The 24,668-nt window shown below is 41.7% G+C and overlaps 1 protein-coding gene across 4 annotated transcripts in view; it reads left to right on the forward strand.

Annotated features, from left to right (window-relative positions):
- SIK2 (salt inducible kinase 2) overlaps positions 1–24,668 on the forward strand; it is a 124,154-nt gene that overhangs the window by 80,501 nt on the left and 18,985 nt on the right. For all 4 annotated transcript variants that reach the window (XM_045482754.1, XM_045482755.1, XM_045482756.1 and 1 more), the window contains 5 exons: positions 2,106–2,267; positions 15,435–15,559; positions 16,012–16,135; positions 17,495–17,715; positions 19,451–19,603. In XM_045482754.1, coding sequence (XP_045338710.1) covers positions 2,106–2,267; positions 15,435–15,559; positions 16,012–16,135; positions 17,495–17,715; positions 19,451–19,603 — 785 coding nt within the window. The remainder of the gene's footprint in view (positions 1–2,105; positions 2,268–15,434; positions 15,560–16,011; positions 16,136–17,494; positions 17,716–19,450; positions 19,604–24,668) is intronic.

A 24,668-nucleotide genomic window follows, 5' to 3' on the forward strand; every position in this document is an offset into this window, starting at 1 on the left:
TTTGACAGGTTTATACATTATGCTATGTTTACCACAAGTGTAGCTACCGTCTGTCCCATTACATAACTATTTTAGTATCATTGACGGTATTCATTATGCTGTGCCTTTTATTCCTGTGACTTAATCATTCCGCCTATCTTCCTCTCCCCTTCACCCATTCTGCCCAACTCCACACTCCCAACCTCTCTGACAACCATCAGTTTGTTCTCTGCATTTATAGGTCTGATTCTGCTGCCTTTTTTGGGGGGGAGGGGGGGCTATAGCCAATATCAGAGAAATTACCGCTTATGCTTACTTTTAGGATTTTTATGGTTTCACGTCTCACATTTAGGTCTGTCTGCTTACATTTAAAGCCTCTAACATGTATAGTACTACGATATTTTTACACTAATGATGGCACCCATCTGTGATCAGACTTTAATCAGCTAAGTATTTTTAAAAACTGTACCTCTGATGTTTTGTGCATAGTATTAAAGCAGTGTGGGGAGTACAGAAGAGAATGATACGGTTCCTACCTCAGAAAGTGTAAATGAAAGTATCTTACTTTCTAACACACAGTGTGTTAGAATTAGGCTGTGTGTGTGTGTGTGTGTGTATGCACCCAAACATGCACACATGCTGAGATATTTATGGTATATGTGCAGGTAACTAAAGTTTGAGACTGTGTTGTAAGTGGTAAGGAGTTCAGACTAGAGGTCATTTCTACTTGAAGTAATGAACTGTTTAAGGGCAAGGTGGCATATGAGCAGGGTTTTGAAAGGATAGTGAGGATTTCATCAGGAGTCTAGTAAAGAAGCTTGATACGGTTTAAAAAAAAAAAAAAGAAAGTCAAAGTTTCCAGATCAGCTATTCACTTACCAGTTGTGTGAATTCAGCCAGATTACTTAATCCCTGTGATCTTCAGCTTCCTCACCTATAAGATGAAAATTAGAATAATCCTTATCATGGAGTGTTTTTAGGAACATTAAGTGACATATAGTGATATGAACAAGTTTTGTAAACTGTAAAATGCTGTACAAATGTTAGTTTTACAGTAAATATTGAGGATGTCATGACCCAAAGCCATGGAATCTAAGTATCAGTAAACCACATAGCCTAGAACACAAAATGTATGAAGATGACTGAATGTTGATTTGTCCATACGATTCCTAACTTGGGAAAACAACCTTAAATCTTAGAAAAGCCTTTCAAGATTCATGCTGACCTTCTTCTGCAAAAGATCATTTTAAAAGACTTAGATTTTCAAGCGAAAATTGAACTAGCTATAAATGTTTAGTTTTCTTGAGTTAATGTAAACATACGCAGAATTAATTCTCAGGTAAACCGCTTTAGTAGAGATTATAACACTGCACAAATACAGCTAATGTATCTTGCAAAGTGTGTGTGCTTAGAGAACATGGCTATCACATTTGATTTAGAGGACAAGTCTTGGGTGGATCAGAGGTGCTCCACTGAACAAAACAGGGTGTGAAATATTTAAGCTACTACGAGGGATCCCTGTATCTTATGTTACAGGTGGCTTGTACAGTAACTCCATGAAATGATTATTTAAAAGAAAGATATCCCTTGTCTGATGAGATGTCAGAAAATGAATTCATGGGTGTTTTTTGCAGAAGTTTCTTTTTTAAATGTGGTTAGGAAAAATATTCAATAAATTTGTAAACAAAGGAGTGGAGGGAGTGCTTAGGGCATAAAACAGCATTGGGAATTGTACTATGAATATTACGTCACTTGCATATTGTCTTGGGCTCTCTCTCCGTTTATATGGATTCCAGTGAAATATGATTGGATTTACTTTTCTCAGGGCAGAGAACTTGGAAAACAGCATGGTACTTGAACACTCTTATTTAAAAAGCTTTTGAATACATGAAGGGGATTAAGAGTGCACTTACCTGGATGAGCACTAAGTAATATACAGAATTTTTGAATCACTGTATTGTACACCTGAAACTAATAAAACACTGTATATTAATCACACTGGAATTAAAATAAGTAAAGAGCTGGCTTTTTGAGGAGAAAAAAATCCTAAGTACTGATAGTGGGGATTTTTGTTCGTTTGGTTTTTGGTTTTGGTGACTAATCCTAAAATCTCTGATGTTTTCCAGACTACCTTGCTAATCATGGCCGGTTAAATGAGTCTGAGGCCAGGCGCAAATTCTGGCAGATCCTGTCTGCTGTCGATTATTGTCATGGCCGGAAGATTGTGCACCGTGATCTCAAGGCTGAAAATCTCCTGCTGGATAGCAACATGAACATCAAACTAGCAGGTAGCTGGGATGCAGCTGGCTCCAACGTGACCAGACTCGAGCCACTGCACGTGTGGGGGGCTGTGGGGGGGGGCAGAGGTTCAGGAGCATTTCTAGCAGTGACATCACGCTTTCTCAAAGTGTGTCTTACTTATTTCGTTAGCGCTGTGTGTAAGGAAAAGTAAGAGAAATATGTTCATTATCAATGTACAGAGTGGCAGCACTACACCCAGGGTCTGATTTGTGGCCAGGTCCCTTGGTGTGCTATGCTGGAGGAGGTGCAGGTGTGGGAGTGTGTCAGGGAGTGTGGGAGTGTGTCAGGGGGCTGCTGGCCTGGCCAGAGAAGCAGTACAGGTTGCCGGTGACGAGCCCGGCTCTCCTGCTTAAGGCTGGTGGCTGCAGAGAGGTCACAGACAGATAAAAGACAGTGATAGAGGTCAAATGCCTTGCTCCAATACAGTAACGTTTTGATTTATAACATGGAGGCTAAGGGTAAAGATTGCCTTACTAGTTTTCCTCCTACCTTTTTCACAGTTGTAAAAAGTTTTCTATTTTATAGTCAAATTTCTTTATCCACCTGGTCAAAAGTTCAGTAAATATTTATATGTCAAGTACTTTGCTCTGCTAGGTACTGGAATACAAATCCTGTTTCTAGAAGTCTAGTGGAGAGAGAAAAATAATCAAAATACAATATGTTGCCCAGAAATACATGTACAAAATGCAGTAGGAATCCAGGTGAAGGAACAGCAGTCTACCTGAGAAGTCAGGGAGGCTTCACAGAGAAGGTGCTATTTGAACTTAGGCTTGAGAGAGGAATTAGAAGCTTGCCAGGAGGATAAACAGGAGTAGGATACTGCACATAGGCAGGCCGACTGTGTAAATACCACAGATAAAAGGAGAGAGAGAGAGATGGAGATTGGTGTGGTGGGGAACTGTGGCTCCATATTGGTGAGACATGAAATCTGCAGGCCCAGGGGATCGACACAGGCGAACAGTAGGCAAAGAGCAGAATATGCAGGGTCTTGGATGCCATGAGAGGTGTCAGAGTTTGTTCTGTTGCCGATAGGGAGCGTGACCTATCGAAAATGGTAGGCTGGGGTGGGAGTGCAGGTGGGACTGGGGTACTATGATTAGATCTGCGTGTTGAAAGGAGGTCTCTTTCTGGCAGCAGAGTGAAGATGGGTAGGAGGTGTGGGTAAGACTGAAGATAGGAAGATTCGTAAGTAATCTCAGGCAGTGGTCCAATTAAGAGAATGTGGGTCTGGGCTAGAGGTTGTAGGTGTGGGAGGGAGATTTATTTCACTTAGGGTTTTGAAGAAGATAAGGGGCTTGGAACAAAAGCTCAGCAAGGTTGCAGGTAGTGTTTGTTCTAGGATTGTTCTAGGTTTGTTCCAGGATTGTTAAAGAGGGCAGAGGCACATCCGGATGAGAGGAGCTGACCGGGAAGTTACCGGCTGACTTCCTAGGTTGGATACTTGACTCCTAGGCTCAGGGAGAAAACAACAGCCTTGGTTTGTGGCATTGTGGTATAAAATAGAAGTCAAAAGCCTCTGATTTGTGCACATAACTGGTTTGTTTCTATGTTGTTTCCCATCAGTTTTTGCCTTGGGCATGTGGGGAAAAGCAAATAATTAATTTTTACTTCATGTTAATTTTAATAATTAATTTTAAATGCCAGTGTTACGTATGGTTCAGGGAGGTAATGGATTTTCCATTCTGCAGGCTATGACTTTTTTGTAATGGGATTGCCTGAATAAGACAGTGGTTTTTTTTTTTTTTTAAGTTAATTTGTTACATTCCCATTGTATATATATAAAGATTTGTCTTGATTTGTCTTTTTTGTTTTGAAAATGCAATCCACAGTATTGGTGTTGCCATCGTTTTTTTAATGTGCATTCACATCTCCCATTTGTGGTTTTTGTTTTTGTTTTTCTCCTTCTTCTTTTGGCCTTTCCATGCCATTCTTCTATAATGTACTTGACGGGAACGTTTTGTTTACTTCTTGAAAGCGTCTCCTGCCCTCAAATTGTCCTCTTCAAACAAGGCTCTTGTTTTTTGAAGTTCTTAGCTCTGTAGAAAGAAAGGGGAAACCCCTGCTTCACCATCATATTCCTTTATCACTAAAAGAAAAATTTCACACACACAAAAAATACCTCCAAGGAGTTCTGGGAGTCTTTTTAGGCAGAGAAAGGTTAGTCGTGTGAGTCATATGCTATAGAAATTACAGAGTGCTCTGTCACTAACATCTCAAAAGAAAATGTCAAAGTAGAACACCAAAGAAACTTGCAAACAAAATATACAGAGCACTCCTTTAAGGTCGTAACCAAGTTTTGCCGGGCTATGATATGTCTCCTTTAATTCTAGCCTATGATATAGGTAGGTAAACTCAGTATTTCTAATGTCATTCATTATGTGGTATTCACAGCTTGGTCTCTTTGACCTCCGAATCTGTGCTTCCTCCCCTATATCTTGTTATAGTTTCCAAGCATTATTGGTCAGTTTTTCCTCAAGGGGTTCTCGCTGAATTTAGGGTTTTATCATTCAGAATTTATGCATTTAGTGTCATTGATTCCATACCTCGCAAGTGGGGACACATGCATGCTTGCATGCACACACGGTACATCTAGACACTCAAATGTCATCTTGTCCACATTTTTTTCTGTCATTCTTACCACCATTTACCCCAAATTTTAGCAAATCTTTATTAAGCCTCTACTGTGCTTGAATCCTGGAGATTCAGGTATTTCAAGAATACAACAACGACAATGCGGGGAAGTTTAACTCTGCTCTCACCCCAAGGAGTTAACCAAGAACCAAGGCTTATCTAAATATAACACAAGAAGATAATTGTTATACAGGCCCCGAGGCTAGAGGAAAGGCTAACTCTGCCTGAAGAACCAGGGAAATTATTAGCTAAGACTTGATTAAGAAGAAGACCTTTGTGGAGGGACAGGGGGAGAGAGAAGCGAGGGGTAAGGTAGGGATGGCAGCTCCAAGCAGGTAGATCAGCATGTGCAAAGGCAGGCAGGCCAAGGAATTCGAACTGTGTAGGGAAGGTGTAGACAGAACTAGTGGAATCAAAGTGTCGATGACACACGATGGGGAAAGAGTCTGGACAGGTAGGCCGACTCAGATCATGGAGAATTTTACATGCCATCAAAATTTAGATGTGTTTCAGTGCCCTTAAAGAATTTCTCCAGGATGTTTATTTTTATCCATAGATTTTATAACTTTTTTATACTCCTGCTTTCCTTTGAAAACATCATCTTGTGATCTCTGAGGATTCTTCTTGAATTTTAAAGAATTCCGACACATGTAGGAAAGATGGGACTCCGTGGAAAAATGCAAAATTATTCCCGCAAATTGTACTTGGTTTATTCTTCTTATGAAAATCTCTTTAATTGCTAAATGGGTTGAATAATTGAACTGTTTTAGCTATCTTCTTTGTTGAAACTGAGAAAGTGCAAATCAAAACTAGTGTAAATTATAATTTTTGTCTCTGTTCATAAGAGATAAAATGCATAGAAGTATCAGTGTTTCATTGTAATAAATACAGAAACACGGCTTTGAAATCAGTTTCTAATATATGCTCTTCCAATGAGTAAAGACCTCAGCCACTGATGGGCCATGGGTCCATCCATACCGGTGTGTGTTCATTGCCTCGATTCTGAGACCTCCAGCCTTTGCAAAACACCAGGCAGAATGCAAAGGAATATTGGCTTTTGTTGTATAGTTGCGGTACTCTTTCCTCTTAGCTGTTCTGGCAAAGACTGTTCAGGCACGAAGTTGACAATAAATAGGTGAAGGACATTTTGTTTTATTCTTCACCTTTCCTAATCTGAAATGTTTATAATAAATACTTAAAGATAAAAATGTATGAATTACTTGGAGGAAGTTTTCAGACAATATCACAATTCAAACAAGGCTTCACATAAAGAATGTGGAGTGTGCTATCAGACACGACTGGTGCAAATTCGGGCTGTGCCACTTAGTGGCTGTGTGACCTTGGGCTGATTATTTAACCTCACTGTGCTGTGTTGCCATATATATTAAACAGATTAATCTGTTTCTCAGGAATATTGCGAGAATTAGTGATAATGTTACAGACGAGGGGTAGCAGGTAAGAGTATGGTCTCTAGAACCAGAACCACTTTGAACCGTGGTTCTGCCACTTACTAGATGGGTGACTTTGGACACATTACCTAACGTCTCTGTCCTCAGTTTCCTTATCTTTGAAGAGGGCATGATAGAAGTTCATATCTCATACTGGTTACCAGCTAATATTTGCAAAGTACTTAAAACAGTGCCTGGTACATAGTTAATGCCATTTAAGTATTAAATAAATTGTTAATTAAAGTTCCTGGCACCATGTAAACACTCACTAAAAGGTAGCTATTACTTGTGTTCAGTATATAACTGATTCCGTGTGAAAACAAGTCCTGAAAATTTTCATAGCCTTATAATCGCCCCTACCATGTTTTTTGTTTTTATTTAATCACCAAGGCCTTAAAGCCTTATTAATACAAGTCACAGAGGAATAAGACAAGTTTATCACTTATATTCTAAATTGTCTGTGCTCCATTCAAATTAATTATTTTTCTGAGAGCCATCTTAAATGTAATTAGTAATGTGTAATAGCGTGATGAATCTGACCTGTGCATCACAAGTCACTTGTCTCCAGCCCTTGAGGAAGGCTTCCCTTCTGAATAGGTCGTGATCCCCGAGTAGCCCTTCACCTCTCATTATTGCTTCTAACAATCTTCCTGTTTACTAGAAGACCTTGAGACAGGGTTTCTGTATATATAATTCCAGTTTTGTGTCCTGAAACCAAAAAAGGGTGGGAGAGACTGAGATAGGTTTTATTAGTAAAATATTTATAAAAAGTCTTCCATTGGTATCATTCTGCCACTGGTAGGATGTGAAAAAGAGCTTTGCCTCAGCAAACACGGTGATACCTCGTGTTTATCCTTTAAGCCCACTTAGCACTAGCAGCACATTAAGCCGGGACTGTGGAAGACAGCTCAGAGGGTTTTGTTGAGTTTTGTTTTCTTTTGTTTTCCCCCTCCTTTTCTCCCTTTGTGCTCTCCACCCCATTTGGGGCTAAGGAAGACCATCTATTTGCTTCTTAGCCCACTGAACCCTCTCATCGGACAAATGTCTCACACTGGTCAGCAGGATCACATTTCATCTCAACTGTGGTGATCATTCTCTCGGTGCCCTCCGGTCAGGTGGAAAGGGAGTGACTGATGTTTGGAAGTAAGCTGTGCAGCTGGCCTTTTCTTGCAGGGTGGGGGTGGGGGCAGCAAAGCACACGGTGATGTCAGTATCCTGTCAGTATTCCGTTTACCCAATGTGTCAGCTTCGTCCCTACCCCCGTCCCACCTTTCATTTGTCAGCTTTCATTTCCTCATAATTGTCTTCTTTGCTCCTATCGTCATAATTACAAAAGAGGTGTATCTCTCCAGCGAGACGGGGTATCTGAATTCTACTGGTAATTTTAGAAACAAGGATAAAATTAACCCTAAAGCCATCTGCTACTCTGTAGGAGAATTTTTTTAATTATAAATTAGACATTATAACACACTGCTGGGGATTAAAAATTGCCTTGGTTGTGTTGGTTCCTAGAATTCATTTACTTTTTCTTAGCTTGAAGACTGGTTTTAAAGGTTTTGTTTTTTCCCTTTTCAGAAAAAAATTAATTTACCTAATGACTTCTGTTTAGTCTTTGTGTCATTTACATAAAAATCCTGAAAGTATTCAATAGTTATAATCATTTTGCAACAATAAACAGTGACACACTGTTTATCATTTTCTATATCTACTTCACAACCTTCATTTTGTTCTGTTTCCTGGCTCCTTGAAGAGTGGTCTGGGGACCAGCAGCATGAGCATCACTTTGGAGCTTGTTGGAAATGCAGAATATCAAGCCCAGCCCTAGACCTGCTGAATCAGCACCTGCCCCTCAGCAGGTTGTCCAGGTGGCTCGTATGCCTGCTGACGTTCGATCTGTTTCATGGCAGCAATCAACAGAATTCTCTTGTGCTTGGTTCCCGTCAGACGGCAATTATCAGGATCAGCTTATTTATTCTGTGCAAGGCCTTGTTATTCCTAAAACACTGGCCCTCTGATAATGATATTTGGGCACAGATAACTTATTTAATTTAGTGATGACAGTAATAATAATTGGCATTTGTTGTCAGTAAGATAACAGGTCAATCACTTTGAAAGTATAAAGCAGACAATCATAGCAGTTCTAGTACAGTTTTCAAATATATCCATGGTCTGTTACTGGTTACTTAGATAAGAGGTTGTTAGAGCACTCCACTTTTGAGGCCAAGTTCATTTCCATGAGAATCCGTCAACAGTAATTGCGTCTGTTCTGTGGTTAAACAGTCTACTCCAAAACCTCTCTTCTGTAGACATTTCAGGCCTCACAGAAACCAGGTGAGAGAATATGGGTATACTGGGAAGTATCAAAACCATTGTTAAGAGTAAAACGCCTGGAGAACATGGATCTGGGATCTGGGCACATATCATCTCACATGAAAGGGCAAGAGGTCTCTTCAACACATTGTGCATTCTTAAAAAGAACATGGGTTCCTGGGGTGCCTGGGTGGCTCAGTCGGTTGAGCGTCCAACGTCAGCTCAGGTCATGGTCTCACAGTTCACGGGTTCAAGCCCTACATTGGGCTCTCTGCTGTCAGCGAGGAGCCTGCTTTGGATCCTCTGTCCCCTTCTCTCACTACCCCTCCCCTGCTTATGCGCTCTCACGCTCTCTCTCTCTCTTTCAAAAATAAGTAAGCATTTGGGGCGCCTGGGTGGCGCAGTCGGTTAAGCGTCCGACTTCAGCCAGGTCACGATCTCACGGTCCGTGAGTTCGAGCCCCGCGTCAGTCTCTGGGCTGATGGCTCAGAGCCTGGAGCCTGTTTCCGATGCTGTGTCTCCCTCTCTCTCTGTCCCTCCCCCGTTCATGCTCTGTCTCTCTCTGTCCCCAAAATAAATAAAAACTTTAAAAAAAAAAAATAAGTAAGCATTAGATAATCTTAAAGAGTATGGATTCCTAAAATGAATGTAAGTATATATTTCTGACATTTACTTTGTAAACATCTTAATTATTTCCATTTACTCATTAAGGATGCTGTTGATATATCAGGTAATATTATAGAGAAGAGAAAGCCCTCAGTTGTCAATTCTGTTGGCAGAGGGATCAATTAGGAAATCTCTCATCTCTACTAATGTAAAGGACTTTTCCTGGGTTTATGACAGCCTTACCTCCCATTGTGAGTTGGATTAAATTTCTCTGACTAGCAAAATTCTTGGAACATCTGTGATTTAGTTTAAAATAACACCTGGCTTGCAGTTTAAAAAAACCTGTATTTGAATACTGGCTAAGCCAGTCATAGCGACAGGTACTTGGGCAAGTCTTCTAACCACTTGGAGCTTCAGTTTCCTTGTTGGTAAGGCAAGGACAGTCACATTTCATAGAACTGCCATCACAATTAAATGAAATAACATGTTACAAAAATACCAAGTGTGTAATGCCTAATCCAGTGTACGTTTGACATAAATGTTTTTTGGATTTGATGATAACTCCTAGACCGTGTTGAAGGACTAGTTGTCATTTGTTTCTAAAACTTCTAATGATTTCGTACTGAACTTTCTTAAAATTAAGAAGCTAAGAGATTCTTTGAGAAAGATGGGGGTTTTTTTTCCTACTATGTTCAAGAAATGTTGAAAATCATGATTGATCTGACAAATTCAAGGTGTGTTATGAGGGAGAGTTCAGTTACTCCCTACACAAGACAGATTGCTGCAGAGGAAAGAAAGTTTTTATATCTTCAAAATTTTCTAAGAGTCGGTCAATCATGTATGAATAAAAGTAGTATCAAAATAACACTAGACTGAACCATGGATTGCAGTGAGAAGTGTTGGTGTCAATTCATGAGTTGTTGGGTTTTTTTCTTTTAAATACATATACATATAGAAAGGAACAAGAATAGATATGAGGGGTATACATGGCTTTTAGCATTCATACATACACTTCCTAACTCTCTATGCTGACACGGACTAGAAGCAAGTGACATCCCAGCTACAGTGAGTACATGTAGGTCCTAGTCTTGGTTTATTATTTTTTTTAAGTTTTATTGATTGATTTTAAGAGCGAGAGAGAGGGTGTCCAAGCAGGGAAGGGACAGAGAGAGAACTCCAAGCAGGCTCCGCACTGTCAGTGCAGAAGCTGATGCAGGGCTCGAACCCACAAACCAAACAGTGAGATCGTGACCTGAGCCGATATGAAGAGTCGCAGGTTCATCCGACTGAGCTACCCAGGCACCCACGTCTTGCTTTCTAGATACTATTCCTCTATCAAAGTAACCAGAGCTCCTTGGACAAGTGGTTGATTCCAGAGTGGAGGCAGGGAAAATACAAAAGAAGCCTGAAACATCTTCTGGTGCCAGAGATAAGGAAATACTTGAAATAAAATGACATTTTAAAAAGATGGGGACGTGTTGAAAGGATATAGAAGCCAACCTGAATTAGTTTCTCATGGCCAAAGTGAGAACTATTTGAGCATCAAAATAAATAACAAGAGTATTATAACACACATACAAAAAATAAATGTTCATGATAAATACAATGATAATATTATAAATAATAAATGATTTAATGAATAAATAAAAGGGGAAGAAGGGACAACTCTTCCTTAAAGCAGAATTGTAATTAATAAGTGTAGAAGAAATGAGGGAAATGAAAACTCATCATTAGAACATTACAGTAGTCATTGCTGCAGTGAAGATCTGCCAGGAGGGGCACCTGCGTGGCTCAGTTAAGCTCAGTTTATTAATTATAATGGGGCAAATAGTAACTTTATAACAGGGAAACCCAGCAGAAAGCACCCTAAGAGATCAAGGTTAATAATCCCACCACTAATTAGACGTGCTACCATGCATCCCCTGATCCGATGCACTGAGAGGAGCACTCTACCTCTTGAAGTTCTGCCCCAAAATCCATAATCTGAACCCAGTCATGAGAAAACACCAGGCAAACAAGACTGAGGGACAGTCTATAAAATATGTGACCTGTACAGTATTGTTGCATCTTTTCTGAAAATCTAAAATTACTTTAGAGTTGAAAGTTAAATAATATCAGTGTGAATCCAGCATTCCACGGCCTAAGTTCTGTGGTGGAGAAACAGGAGTCAGAATGTCTGAAGGAGGGGCCCCTGGGTGGCTCAGTTGGTTGAGCGTCGGACTTCGGCTCAGGTCATGATCTCACAGCTTGTGAGTTCAAGCCCCGTGTCAGGCTCTGCATTGACAACTCAGAGCCTGGAGCCTGCTTCGGATTCTGTGCCTCCCTCTCTCTCTGCCCCAACCCACTCACATTCTGTCTCTGTCTCTCTCAAAAATAAACAAACATTTAAAAAAAATAAATAACTGGAGGACATAGCAGCCATCATTGTTGGTACTAACCTGCAGATCAGAGGTAGAGAGTACACAAAACTAGACAGGTGTTTCCATTCCAGCCAGAGCCACCCCGGATCTGGAGGTAGCATAAAGAGAAGAATGCCCAAGTTACTGTTTTCACAATGGTTTCCAAAAGTCTGACGATAATGTGGGATCTTTTATTATTCTCTGTTGTCAGGAGTCTCTCTTCAGTGTTTGCACAGCAGTTGACATAAAGGCACTCAAATGTTGAATGAAGGAATGAATTTGGTTACTGTGATGAAACACTGACCCATTCCATTTGAATAAAAGGCAATAAGCAAATCCTGCACAGCCATGCCATTTTCGTATCTCATCGTTCTCACTCACCCCTCGTTGCACTTAGGTGCATTTAGGCAGAAAGCTGCAGACTGTGAATGAAGCAAATTAGTCAGGTTCCTGTGAAGAAGTAAAAAGACTTTTATTTTTAAGTGCCTTTCTATTGCCACTTCTTAAACCTGACAATTATTACCTTACTCAAAAATAGCTACATATCACAGTGCCAGGGAGGGACATAAAGGTGGTGGTTAACAGCAAGGGCTCTGTAGTCAGACTTCGTTTCTATTACAGTTTTTCAACGTAAACGCAAGGTAGTTGACTTTCTACCCTCACTTTCTCCTAAAATACGGATGTCTCCTAAGATTATTAAGAGGAAACCATCTTCAGGGTGCCTGGGTGGCTCAGTCGGTTGAGCGTCCGACTTTGGCTCAGGTCATGATCTCACGGTTCATGGGTTCAAGCCTCACATTGGACTCTGTGCTGATAGCTCAGAGCCTAGAGCCTCCTTCAGATTCAGTGTCTCCCTCTCTCTCTGCCCCTCACCTCCTCATGCTCTGTTTCTGTCTCTCAAAAATAAATAAAAATGTTAAAAAAGAAAAAAGAAGAAACCATTTTCTGCAGTGCCTTGATGGCCCAGTCAGTTAAGCATCTGACTCTTGGGTTAAGTAATTTGCCCAACGTCACACAACTCAGTGGACAACCCAGGATTTGATTTGAATCTTCCTGATTCCATAGTCTTTCTGAAGCCATACCTCAGATGATTGCAGAAACCATGTTTAAGTGTTTTGACAAGGTTATAGAAGATATCTGCATATGTGCTACGATAATAGCTTTAGTGAACCTGATTGTCTTTAGGCATTGCTTTTAATGTTGCCCCAGGCTCAAGTTTCTATTTTCCTCATTTCTCTACAGGAAATTGAAGTAAACATCTGTTTAGTGCAACTCTCCTTATAAGTTAACAGACACTTTCTTTGTCCTGAATGTGTAAAGCTGTGGTTAAGCCTGGGCTACCATAGGCACAGTGATGCTTTCCCAGCTCTGGCTCTCGCCTTGCCTATGAAATGTACCAGTGAGAGAGCCTAGGCAGTAAGGAGGCCAGGCCACCAGGCCCCGTCACTCCTCTGAGAGGACACAATCCACCAGGGCCCAGGGAACATCAGATTGAAGTTCTATAGTGACTCTTCAAGATGTTAAAACTTTACAATGCTATTCAAAGGGTATCCTCAACTTACATGAGCCTAAAATTCCTCCTGTGATTAAAGTTTAAAGTACAACAGTTATTGGACCTATTTCAGGATCTCCAGACACACATCCTGAAGCTTCTTGGGCTTTAATACGTGAGTGAAGTTAACATTTTCCTCTTTAAATGTTACTGGAATTTCTAGTCCTTGACTCATTTGAGAGTATAGCTTTTCTGGAAACTTAGAAACCTACGTCAATAAAGACATACGGGTTATGATGTGGTATGAGTAGTTAGTCATAGAGGTGGAGTTGAGAAGGTAAGACCTCTCTGATGGTCCTTTGGGAAAGCAGAGTGTAGGACTGAACTGTGGTCCCATGATGAAGGGAGAGGTTCGCCCTGCCTGGTTTGTACTCTTGGATGCCAGTGTTCCACCAGGTCTGGACGGTGCCTGAGGCTCTTCCCCACGTGCACCCTCACTTGTCTTTGGAACCCTCAGAGTCCTCTCCACTTCCCTGTCCTTCGTGTATATTTTCTCAGAACCTTTGTTTCTGAAAGGCGGTAGTTCGTAATGATGGCTTCACGAAAAGAGAAGGGAGCTGACCTTTGACATCTCCCATGCTCTAGGCACTTTACGTGTTTCATCTCATTTAATCCTCACAGCATCCTGTCTGGGTAGGTAGATTATCACTACATTTATAGATGAAGAAATTTAAGTTCAGGGAAGTTGAGTCGTCTACCAAAGGGGCTTGAAGCTAGAAAAGCAGGAAAACCGGAAATCTGCTCTCATTCTCCTTAACTGGAGAGATTGTGCTCTGCTGTGAAGCTGTGGTGTTGGGGGTTGTGACTGTTGTTGACTGTCACTACTGCTTGCCACGAGTTTGTATGTCAGTGAGCCAAGAGAACGCTTCGCCTGCAGTTACTCACATATGCCGTGGTCTCCAAGTGTGAACAGTGCGAGTTGATGTTAAGTCACCGGATCCTCACAAAAACCTGCCAACTACAGATGTTTATTATTTCAACTTTGCAGATGGGGAAACCAAGGCTCACAGAGATTGATACAGAGTCACACAGCCAGTGAGTCTGGAACTGGAGATTTGATCCAGTACTCATGGGGACACCTTTTAAAGCTCACTATCCCTGCAGCACCCTACACCAGCCAGGAGTAGAGCCAGTTTCTGTCACTAAGGCAGTGTTCTCTGGTCAGGAGTCTCCCAACATAAGACAGTATTCCTGTAACTTACAAAATAACAGGAATTTGTTTCCGCAGTAAGAACACGAGATATGTGAAGGCTTAGCAAAAGGGCACAAGCTTGCATTTATACCGCAACTCACTGAAATTGGTCTTTTCGTGCATATTGAAGGCATCTGAGTCGTGTTGCCAGAGTGCCTGCTGTGTAACAAAGCTATAGATTCAGTATGACTAATGTTACTTAAGGGAAGGCCCTTCACTGTTTTGAGGTATAATGCCGCTCATTCTGTAAATGAGTAAGTGATAGGTGTCTTGTGGCTGGCTGGGCCAGAGAGCCATCACATGATAATGAGCTATTCAGATGCACGTCTGCTTAAATCAGAATGTATGGGCCAACTCTTAAAGAAGTGTGACCTGAGAAACAGGGGACTCAGTTGCCTGAAGAGGTTCTAGATCTTGCTACCTTGGGTAACGGAGGAGCCGTTGTGTTTAGGTAAAGATCTTAAATTTTTACTCGTTTGTTTCTTTCCTTAAAGACTATACAAGATAAAGAGCTCATGGGGCGCCTGGCTGGCTCGAGGTTGAGCATGTGACTCTTGATCTCGGGGTCATGAGTTCAAGCCCCACGCTGAGCATAGAACTTACTGAAAAAAACTTTAACTTTAAAAAAAAAAAAAAAGGACATAAAGAGTTCTTAATCATGGAGTAATTGAAATTCTAAGATTTTCTAATTCAAGTCGGTTGTCCACACCAATGGATTTTCTTTCGGCCTTAAAAATACATGACCTAAAAAGTCTTTTTCCAGCCTCTCACTCATTGTCTTGGAGAAAAAAACTTGATAGGTTTATACATTCATTCATTCCACAAATATTTATTGAATACTTGATATTTGCTAGTCACTGTGCTCCGTGCTGAGGACACATCACAAGATCAATGCTGTTCCTCACAGAGCGAATAGTAGTGCTATCGTTGATACAGCATATTGTAAAATTTGTTACAAGAAACTCAGTATAGTTTGAGAACACAGATGAAAGTAACATTTATTTCCATCCCAATAGATTTCGGTTTTGGAAATTTCTTTAAAAGTGGTGAACTGCTGGCAACATGGTGTGGCAGCCCTCCTTATGCGGCCCCTGAAGTCTTTGAAGGGCAGCAGTATGAAGGACCACAGCTGGATATCTGGGTACTTGTTTGCTTTGCCGTGTTCAGTGCATCTATAACAATGACCCTTGGTACTTAGGCCCATCGCCGAAGCTCTTGGTACCTAACACATAGGCCGTAGTTCATACTTTTCCCGCCCACTGGACTGTAATTCGAGCACTTGAATTTGATTCTAGGAAAGAATTTCTAGGGGCAGATGTTATTACTTTAATATCAGCAATAATTTTAAGTAGTAATCAAAAGAAATTAAATTCAGATCTTTGAGTATTTGTTTTAGGATATTTTATTGCAGTAGTCCGAGTTTTTGATTTTTTTTTTTTTTTTTTTTTTTTTCTTTTCAAATTCTGAGACAGTAGTAAATCCAAACAGGAATTTTTCAGCCCAAATGATCTTAAGGGCCCCGGGGATGTTTAGGAAAACAAAGAGTGTTTAAAGTTCTCAGAGGAAAAGTGACTGCACTGTCTTCTTTCCTAGAGCATGGGAGTGGTTCTTTACGTCCTTGTTTGTGGAGCTCTGCCTTTTGATGGACCAACTCTTCCAATTTTGAGGCAGAGAGTTTTAGAAGGAAGATTCCGGATTCCCTATTTCATGTCCGAAGGTAACAAACTTGTTGCTCTTAGAAATGTGCTCTCCAAACTTTGTGCTCTGAGTGAAATGCCTGGGAAAGGCTTCCCTTGTTCTAAGAGTTTGGTGCCATACAAAGTGACTGAGTCACTTCAGAAGCCATAGAAATAAGCTGCCCCCTCCATGTAGGTGAGCGACGCTCCAGCCTTCCTACTTGTGACTGAAAACGGAAAGTTTTCCAGGTTAAGAACAGCACGTCTTCGCATGTGCTCTGGGTCTATAAATGTCCCAGGTTTATTTCAGACTCAGAGAAGCACTTTGTAGACAGAGTCACAACTATTTCACTCTGAGTATGAAGTACATTTTCCCGTATCTTTCGGTGAAAAGTTGAAAAATTGAGTTTTTTAATTGAATTAAAAACTGGCAAAGCTCTTGAATTGAGAGGAGTTGCCCTGACCCCTCCCCGTCTTGGGCTGGCAGGTTGCATGCAGCCGACTGGGTTGTTGCCGCAGTTCCCTTTACTCCACAGCTTTGGGTGACCATTCTGAACTCTGTCACTCCTAGTGATGGTAGAAGCGAAGCTCCAATACTTAAGAGCACAGACCTTGGAGCCAGACTGCCTGGTTTTAATCCCGAGCCCACCACTTACTGGCGGTCTGACATCGACAAGTGATGTCACCTGTCTGTGCTTCCTCAGTCTTTAAAATGGAAATAACGGTGGTTCCTTGTAAGAGCCTTGTGAAGATTAATTGAATTAATCTCTGTAAAGCACCTTGCGCGGTGTCTGGCGCCTAGTGAAGGGTATGAGGCCGGTCACGTGGGCTGGTAGAGAGCATGGTGTCGGCTCTGAGAATTAGCTGCTGCCTGAGTCACAGCAGTGCAGTTTCTGAAATGTAATCACAGGTAAATAACGCGTCACGTGCGTTTCTCTCAGCTACACCGACGGGGAGAGGAGATCAACAGTCCGCCAGAGAGCTCTCGCCTCACTCACTTACCCTTAATGTATCAGCCTCGGAAGGGGCTCAGGATCCATTTATGTGCTCCTTCTAGGAAGAAGGCTTGTTTTTGTCCTCAGCAGAATCTCAGTCCATCTCTAGATCTTTTCAGTTGAGAAATACGATGGAAGGGTTCCTTTAGCACAGAATCAGACAGCCCTACACCCTGCTGTTTTTCTTAAGTATTCATTCACGTGATGGTTACTTTTGTGTCAACACTCACCACGTGAACCTGACAGATACAACTGGCTTTCATGTATTCATTTGAACTTCTGCTTTCCAGTGGGCACTGTGGAGGATACAGAGATTAATGCTGTTGTACAAAGTCACATGACTGAAGCCAATACCCTGAAGTACAAGATGATTTATGTGACTTTTGTAACATTGTGTTTCCATAGATTGTGAGCACCTTATTCGAAGGATGTTGGTCCTAGACCCGTCCAAACGGCTAACCATAGCTCAAATCAAGGAGCATAAATGGATGCTTGTAGAAGTTCCTGTTCAGAGACCTGTTCTCTATCCACAAGGGCAAGAAAATGAGCCATCCATTGGGGAATTTAATGAGCAGGTTCTGCGATTGATGCACAGCCTTGGAATAGATCAGCAGAAAACCATTGAGGTAAAGTGATGACAGATTTGACTGAAGATATTTTAGGATTCTTCTGTGCTCCGTAACGTGAAAGCTTGTGCCCACACCCACCATCCTGGTGTTAGAGCATGACCATTCCCATCACCTCGGCGTGTCCAGCTTTCCCTGAGGATTATAATCAGGCTATTTCATGTTTGCTTCTTTATTCAATATATAAATTCTTCCCTTTGCCCCATCTGCCAAAAAATCAAGAGGTAGTTTACGTAGGTTTGAAAAAAGACAAAGATGGGAACTTAACAAAGTAGAAAATTTCTTGTAAGATGAAGGGTAGAGTTTTATCCAAGTCATAAGCTACTTTATATGGAGAATAAATATACACACAGATGGGGAACAAGGCTGAGGGCTGAACAGGAAACCACAAGAGTAGGAATCAGGTTCAGGATTTAGCTTGTGAACTGGAGAAACTGAGAAGGCAAAAACAGGTGGATTCCAGAATTGGAAGTTCTTTGGGTCATAGAACCGAGAGAGTCATGAATCTTGGAAGTTCCTCATCCCTTTGATTTCTGCCCTTTAGTAGGTAGCGTATCCATAGGGAAATACATTTTTATTACCTGCACAACAGGAAAAAACAGTGCTTTTATGGACGAAGCACAGCAAGAAAGAACACAAAATGCTTCTCATGAATATCAAGTGCTCCAAACCATGCTGCCATTAAGCAAAACCCGACTGGCTTTCCTGCCTGGCTCATCGTGTGCTCAGCGATGTGTTTGTGTCCTTGTCCGTGAGGTAGATTTCGAATGGCAGCTGTAAGTGCAGTCCCACAGGCCTGTAATTTTTGTCAGGGGTGCTCTGCGTCTGAGGTGCCCTGCACAGCGCCCGCGCTGGCTGTCGGGCGGGGTGAGAAGCAGGGGAGCTGTTGTTCCTCCATCCGTTAGTGTCCTGGGGAAGCTGGCCGGCGAGGGGTGTGAAAAATTGGGAAGCAACTTTATTTTCAAGCTTTCAAGAGGGTGGGACTGCAAAAACAAAGGGAAAAAATTACCTAACAACGGAGACACAGTGTCTCTCAATCTCCCATCCAAATGTTACTCTCCAGCCCAAAATAATCACCAGGAATTTCCCCAAAGACTTTAATCATTCACTTCAGAGTTTGCAATAGTTTGGACTTGTGTTGAAGTTAAGGAATTAGAGCCTCTGAGCTCAGGTTGCTAACTGACTTTACACCATAGTTACAGCTAGGAGACGGAACCGCACAACCCCATTGCAGACTTCCTACGTGAGAAAGTGGTGGTATTTTTTTCTGAATGCAGAGAAATAAATGGAGCCTGTGAATGTAGAAGGGCGAGTCACTTAAAAGTATCACCCTTTATGTAATCAATATGAGAAACTCTCTTTCATTTTAATTTTTTTTTAATTTTTATTTATTTTTGAGAGAGAAAGAGAAAGAGAGCATGAGCAGGGGAGGGGCAGAGAGAGAGGAAGACACAGAATCCGAAGCAAGCTCCAGGCTCTGAGCTGTCAGCACAGATCCCAACATGGGGCTGGAACCCACAAACTGCGAGATCATGACCTGAGCCAAAGTTGGACGCTTAACCAACTGAGCCACCCAGGCACCCCTCATTTTAAATTCTGGAACAGCTTTTATTTTGAGACACACTGTTCACTGTGTTTAAGAACACATGGTTTCTTCCCTCCTTTTTCAGAAAGATGTAGATCATTGGATTGGTTTTCATGCTTCTTTGACTTCAGCACTTGCTTTCTCTTTCAGTCTTTACAGAACAAGAGCTATAACCACTTTGCTGCCATTTATTACTTGTTGGTGGAGCGTCTGAAATCACACAGGAGCAGCTTTCCTGTGGAGCAGAGACTGGATGCCCGCCAGCGTCGGCCCAGTACCGTGGCTGAACAAACAGTTGCCAAGGTAACACCATATTAGCCAGTGGTCTCATCTCTCAGGTGCCTATTCATATATTTGACACATTTTTCATCTTGTAGTACAACAAAGGGTTAGGATTTATCCTCTACCCTGTTTTTCTGTAAAGTCTCTGCCTGTCATTATTAGATTCTCAAATGTTTTAACATCTTCCTATTTCTAAGGATTAATTTTATTTCAGTTGTTTTAAAAGACTTCTCATTTTTTTAATCACTGACTTATTGTGAGAATTAATGTAATGGGCCTATATAGTTGATTCCATGTGACAGATCTTTATTGCAGATTCACTGCGTGCAGGCTCCTATTACTAGGTACGATAGGGGATAGGATGTACGAAACCCAGGCATGGCCTCGGAGACCTTACAGTGTAAAAGCAAAGTGAGACAACATCATAAATAACCGTCATTCGAAACAGAAAGAGATCAATGCAGGACGAGAACTAAGGGCAGAGGAGAAAGTGACACTTCTGAATGGAAAGGCTTCGTGGGAGAGACAGCATTTTGACGGATCTGGAATCCTCGGGGATGTGGAGGTGGGGGCAGGGGCGGTAGTGATAGTGGGAGGCCTGGTATGGAGGCTGCAGAAGCAGCTCGAGCACAAGTACTCAAGTGTGCAAGGGCAGGGTAGGCTCCGAGTAGCCCACCGGAACCGAAGCATACCAGGGAAATGAAAAAGTTGGAGCCGTGCTGTGAAGGGCTTCCAATGCCAAGGTAAAGAGTTTACTTACAGTTCCGGAAATTAGGAGGAACGGTGGGAGGCTTCAGCAGGAAAGTGATAAAATCATATCCCGGCTTTAATCTATTAATCAGTGACATCATTGGGAAGGAAAGATTGGACAGGGAAGAGAAGAACTTTGGAGAGAGCAGTTGGGAGACGAGTAGTAAGTACCGCGGGCTTGACCTCAGACCTGCTGGAGGGGGCACTGGACGCCCTCGGCTGTGGTTTGCAGAGGCACCGTAACACGGTGGTTAAAGCAGTCGTTATGGAGCAAGCCCAGACTGGGCCACCTCCTGCTACCTGACCTTCAGAAGGTTACTCAAGGTCTTTCTGTGCCTTAGTTTCCAAATCTATAAAACGGAGTAATCATAGAATGTTCTGATGTTTAAATTAGTTGATAATTGTGCAACACTTAGAGCGTGTTCCGTAAATGTTTATTTTATAAAGTAATAAATGTTAGGGAGGAAGGAACAGCCATGACTTGAAAATGGTCCCTTTCTTAAGCCCGAGGCTGGGAGAGTCAGGGGTGGCACGGACTCCGGACTCCATTGCTTGAGAGGAAGAAGATCTGGATCCCAGGATAGAGGCCAAGGCTAAAGGAAGCTGGGAAATCAGCCACATAGAGGCTGAGGAGAGGAATGGTTCATTCAGATGATCTACCAGGATTCCCATTGGCTTCTGTGAGTGCCTGCTTTGTTCAGAGGACAAGTAGGAGCAGAAGTTCTGGCCATATATTTCTTGTTTGTCAGTGTAACAAAGTTTACAGAATTTAGTACAATTTTGCATTGGCTTCTACAGAACATGTGAGGCGGGAGGACCTAACAAAACTAAGATCATCTTGATCTTAGTAGGCAAATGGTATATACACTGTTACACATACTTTAGTGAATATTGATACTAATGTCACGTATGGACAGAGTTCCAAATATTGGGTCAGATTCTCTCTGAGCGCTTGGAATCCTTCAAAGTTCCAGAGTTGAATGGTATTGCTTTCAAGACAGGAGAGGGATACAATGAAAATTCCTAAGCTGGGGGAGTAACAGTGAGGTGTAGTGGTAACCCCTCCCCTCTGGGAAATGCTGACAGGGAGCAGGGTAGGAAGCAGGAAAGCCCCCCCCCCCCCCCAAAGCTGTGGCAGGCTTTACCTCCCAGTTCTCTTCATTCTTGCTCACAGTACACAGGCCAGGGGATGGGGTTATGTAAATGATTGACCCTGAGCACGTGCGTATTACGGCACATGATCACCTTTCTTACCGAAGCTTAAAGAAGATTCCCTGGGAGAGCTCAAGTTATGTCTGATTTGGCTGAGAGTTCAGATCTATAACGTAGCTTCTTATGTTAGATAATTTTTTTATTACCAAGCACCACATGAGTTACTTTCATTTTAAGCACTGACCCAAATTGTCATAGAAAGCTACTTACTGAGACTTGAAAATGTATCTAATTGAAGTAGAAGTCTTCAGTGTTCATTCAGTAGGCTTGTCCAGAGTGCCTTCTGGATGCTAAGCAGCAGGCACTGGGCTCAAGAAGATGCTCCCTTCCCTAGGAGATTTCACATTCTCATGGTTTGTTGAACTTGTTAAAAAAAAAAATAGATTTCCCTGGGCTCAAAGTTTTAGTAGAGGCTTCTCCCTTTAATTCTTTGTTGTATTGTTTTAAAGAAGTGGCAAATCAGGGCACCTGGGTGGCTCAGGTGATTAAGCATCCAACTTGAGCTCAGGTCATGATCTCACAGCTCGTGAGTTCCAGCCCCACTTTGGGCTCTGTGCTGACAGCTGGAGCCTGCTTCGGATCCTGTGTCTCCCTCTCTCTCTGTTCCTCCCCCACTCTTGTCTCTCTCTCTCTCTCAAAATTTAACATTAAAAAAATTTTCTTTTTAAAATAAAGAAGTGAGAAATCAGTTGTAGTTGGTGAAACGATAAGAAATTAAGGAAACAACATGATCCCGTGCAGAGATTGCACGAGCCGTGGAATCACACAGACCTTGGGTTCCATATCCTGCAGTGCCCTGAAATATAAACTGGAAATAGCAGCACCTACTTCATAAGTTTGCTACAAAGATACAATTAGTTAACTTCTACCTGCAGCTCAGTTCAGCAAATAGAGTACTTCTTCTGTACCAGGAAACAGTCCCTGCCCGTAAAGAATTAATGGTATAGTGATAAAGTACCCATTATTACTACTTGGAAAACAGTGAGATTCCTATCTTATAGTGATTTAGAGTACTTATATTTGCCATATACTCTGCAAGAGATGTTAACATCTAGTTGACGACAGGCAACAATTTGGAGACAGTACGTGTCCTGCCTTTCCCTCACGAGTCCCAACTACTAGTCCTTTGCTCCAGGTTTCTGTCAACTGTAAGTAGACGAGAATGAAACACTCATCCTAGTACTCCTCTGCTTACTTATTAGAGGCTGCCCTCCACAACTGTAAGGAAAGGCATCCTGTAGTTGGCCAGGGCCACCGTAACAAAGTACCATAGGCTGAGGGGCTTAAACAGCAGGAATTTATTTTCTCACAGTGCTGGAGGCCACAAGTCCAAGGTCAAGGTGTCATCAGGGTTGATTTCTGATGAGAACTCTCAGCCGCTTTCTCTGTATGCCCTCCCTCACACAGCTTATGTTCTGCATATGCAGAGAGAGAGAGAGATACCTGGTGTCTCCTCCTCATCTTAGAGGGACAGGAGTCCTTTCGGATTCAGAGCCCACCCTTAGGACCTCATGTAACTTTAATTACCCCCTGAAAGGCTCTCTGTCCACATGCAGTTGTGTTGGGGGTTAGGGCTTTAACATATGGATTGGGGAGGGGGAGGAGGGAACTGGAGGTGTGGGAGTGTGGACGGGACACACAGCCTGTCCATAACTGGCACATTCCTATTGGAGCATTAAAGATTTTCCCATAGGAGAAAACGTGATTTTCATTTTAATGGTCCTAAAAGAGCACAAAATCACGAGAATCAAGACTATAAACATAAGGTCTAAAAAGTCATTACAGTTAGTTGGACATGATCATTGTCTGTTGCCACTCTTGGAGAAACTGGTAACGTCTGCTTCCCTGGGACATTAGTCATCCATCTATTTATTATAATGACACATTCTTTAGTCTACAGTGCCGAGCATGCCATTTGAATAGTTACACCCTACCTTGTTCCAGAAAGATCTATTTAATCCCCTCAATGATTGCAAGAATCCTAAAAAGTAGACCGCTAAAACCTACCATCCTATTTCCTGTGATTGGTAGTCACACAAAAATGTGTTTTTTGTCCGTCCACAGCAAGTCCACAGTAGGCTGCTGTAATCCAGGTTGGACATGAAAGTTGTCCAGGAAAATGTGTTACACTTGGTCTGACGCAGCATGATCCTGCCATTTAAAAAGTCACAGCTCCTAAGAGGCGGTGACTGAGAAGGATCAGCACATCCTAGTTATCGTGTTAGTACCCATTTCCAGCACCGTATCATTTAGGTAATGCTTTGCCCTGATAGCTTAGACTACTTTCATACGCGAGGAGCAACCTAAGAAATTTGGGAAATAGAAATTAACGTTCAGCTTTAGCCTTTGATCGAAAAAATGATGAGTAGAGTAAGAAGAGTGCATGAAATATTTTTATTAGGAAGTATACATTTTATATTGTGACATGGGGCCGAAAAAAAAATTAATTTAAAATGACTAATCTTTGAAAGGGAAAAAAACTTGTTTAGCCTCAAGAGTGGCCTGGGATATAAGCATGAGGACTGATGATATTAGAAAAGCTGTTCTCTTTATCATGCTCAGGACAGTTTACAATGTTTTTTGTTTGTTTTTTGGGTTTTTTTTTTCTCTTTTTACCAACACTTTGTTATTGCTATTTTTTTTTAATGTTTATTTTTTGAGATAGAGAGAGACAAGGTGCAAGTGAGAGAGAGGCAGAGACAGAGGGAGACAGAGAATCCAAAACAAGCTCCAGGCTCTGAGCTGTCAGCACAGAGCCCAACGTGGGGATTGAACCCACAAGCTGTGAGATCATGACCTGAGCTGAAGTTGGACACTTAACTGACTGAGCCACCCAGGCGTCCCTGCTATTGTTGCTATTTTATTCTTTGTCTCATGCAGCATATCTAATGATGTTAATGTTGGAACGAACCAAATATGAAGCATATTCTAAATATGTTCAAAGTATATTAAATATAAGGTATATTTCGTCAAAAACCATCAACCTAAAATTTTAACAGAGAAACATTAAATAATATTTGAGAACAAAACGGTATTTATTTGCAGGCTAATTGTTGTATTACAAATTTAGAAGGAAGGAAGGGCGCCTGGGTGGCTCATTCAGTTAAGAGTCTGACTTTGGCTC

This window comes from Leopardus geoffroyi, chromosome D1 (genome assembly GCF_018350155.1).
Source record: "Leopardus geoffroyi isolate Oge1 chromosome D1, O.geoffroyi_Oge1_pat1.0, whole genome shotgun sequence".
NCBI lineage: Eukaryota > Metazoa > Chordata > Mammalia > Carnivora > Felidae > Leopardus > Leopardus geoffroyi.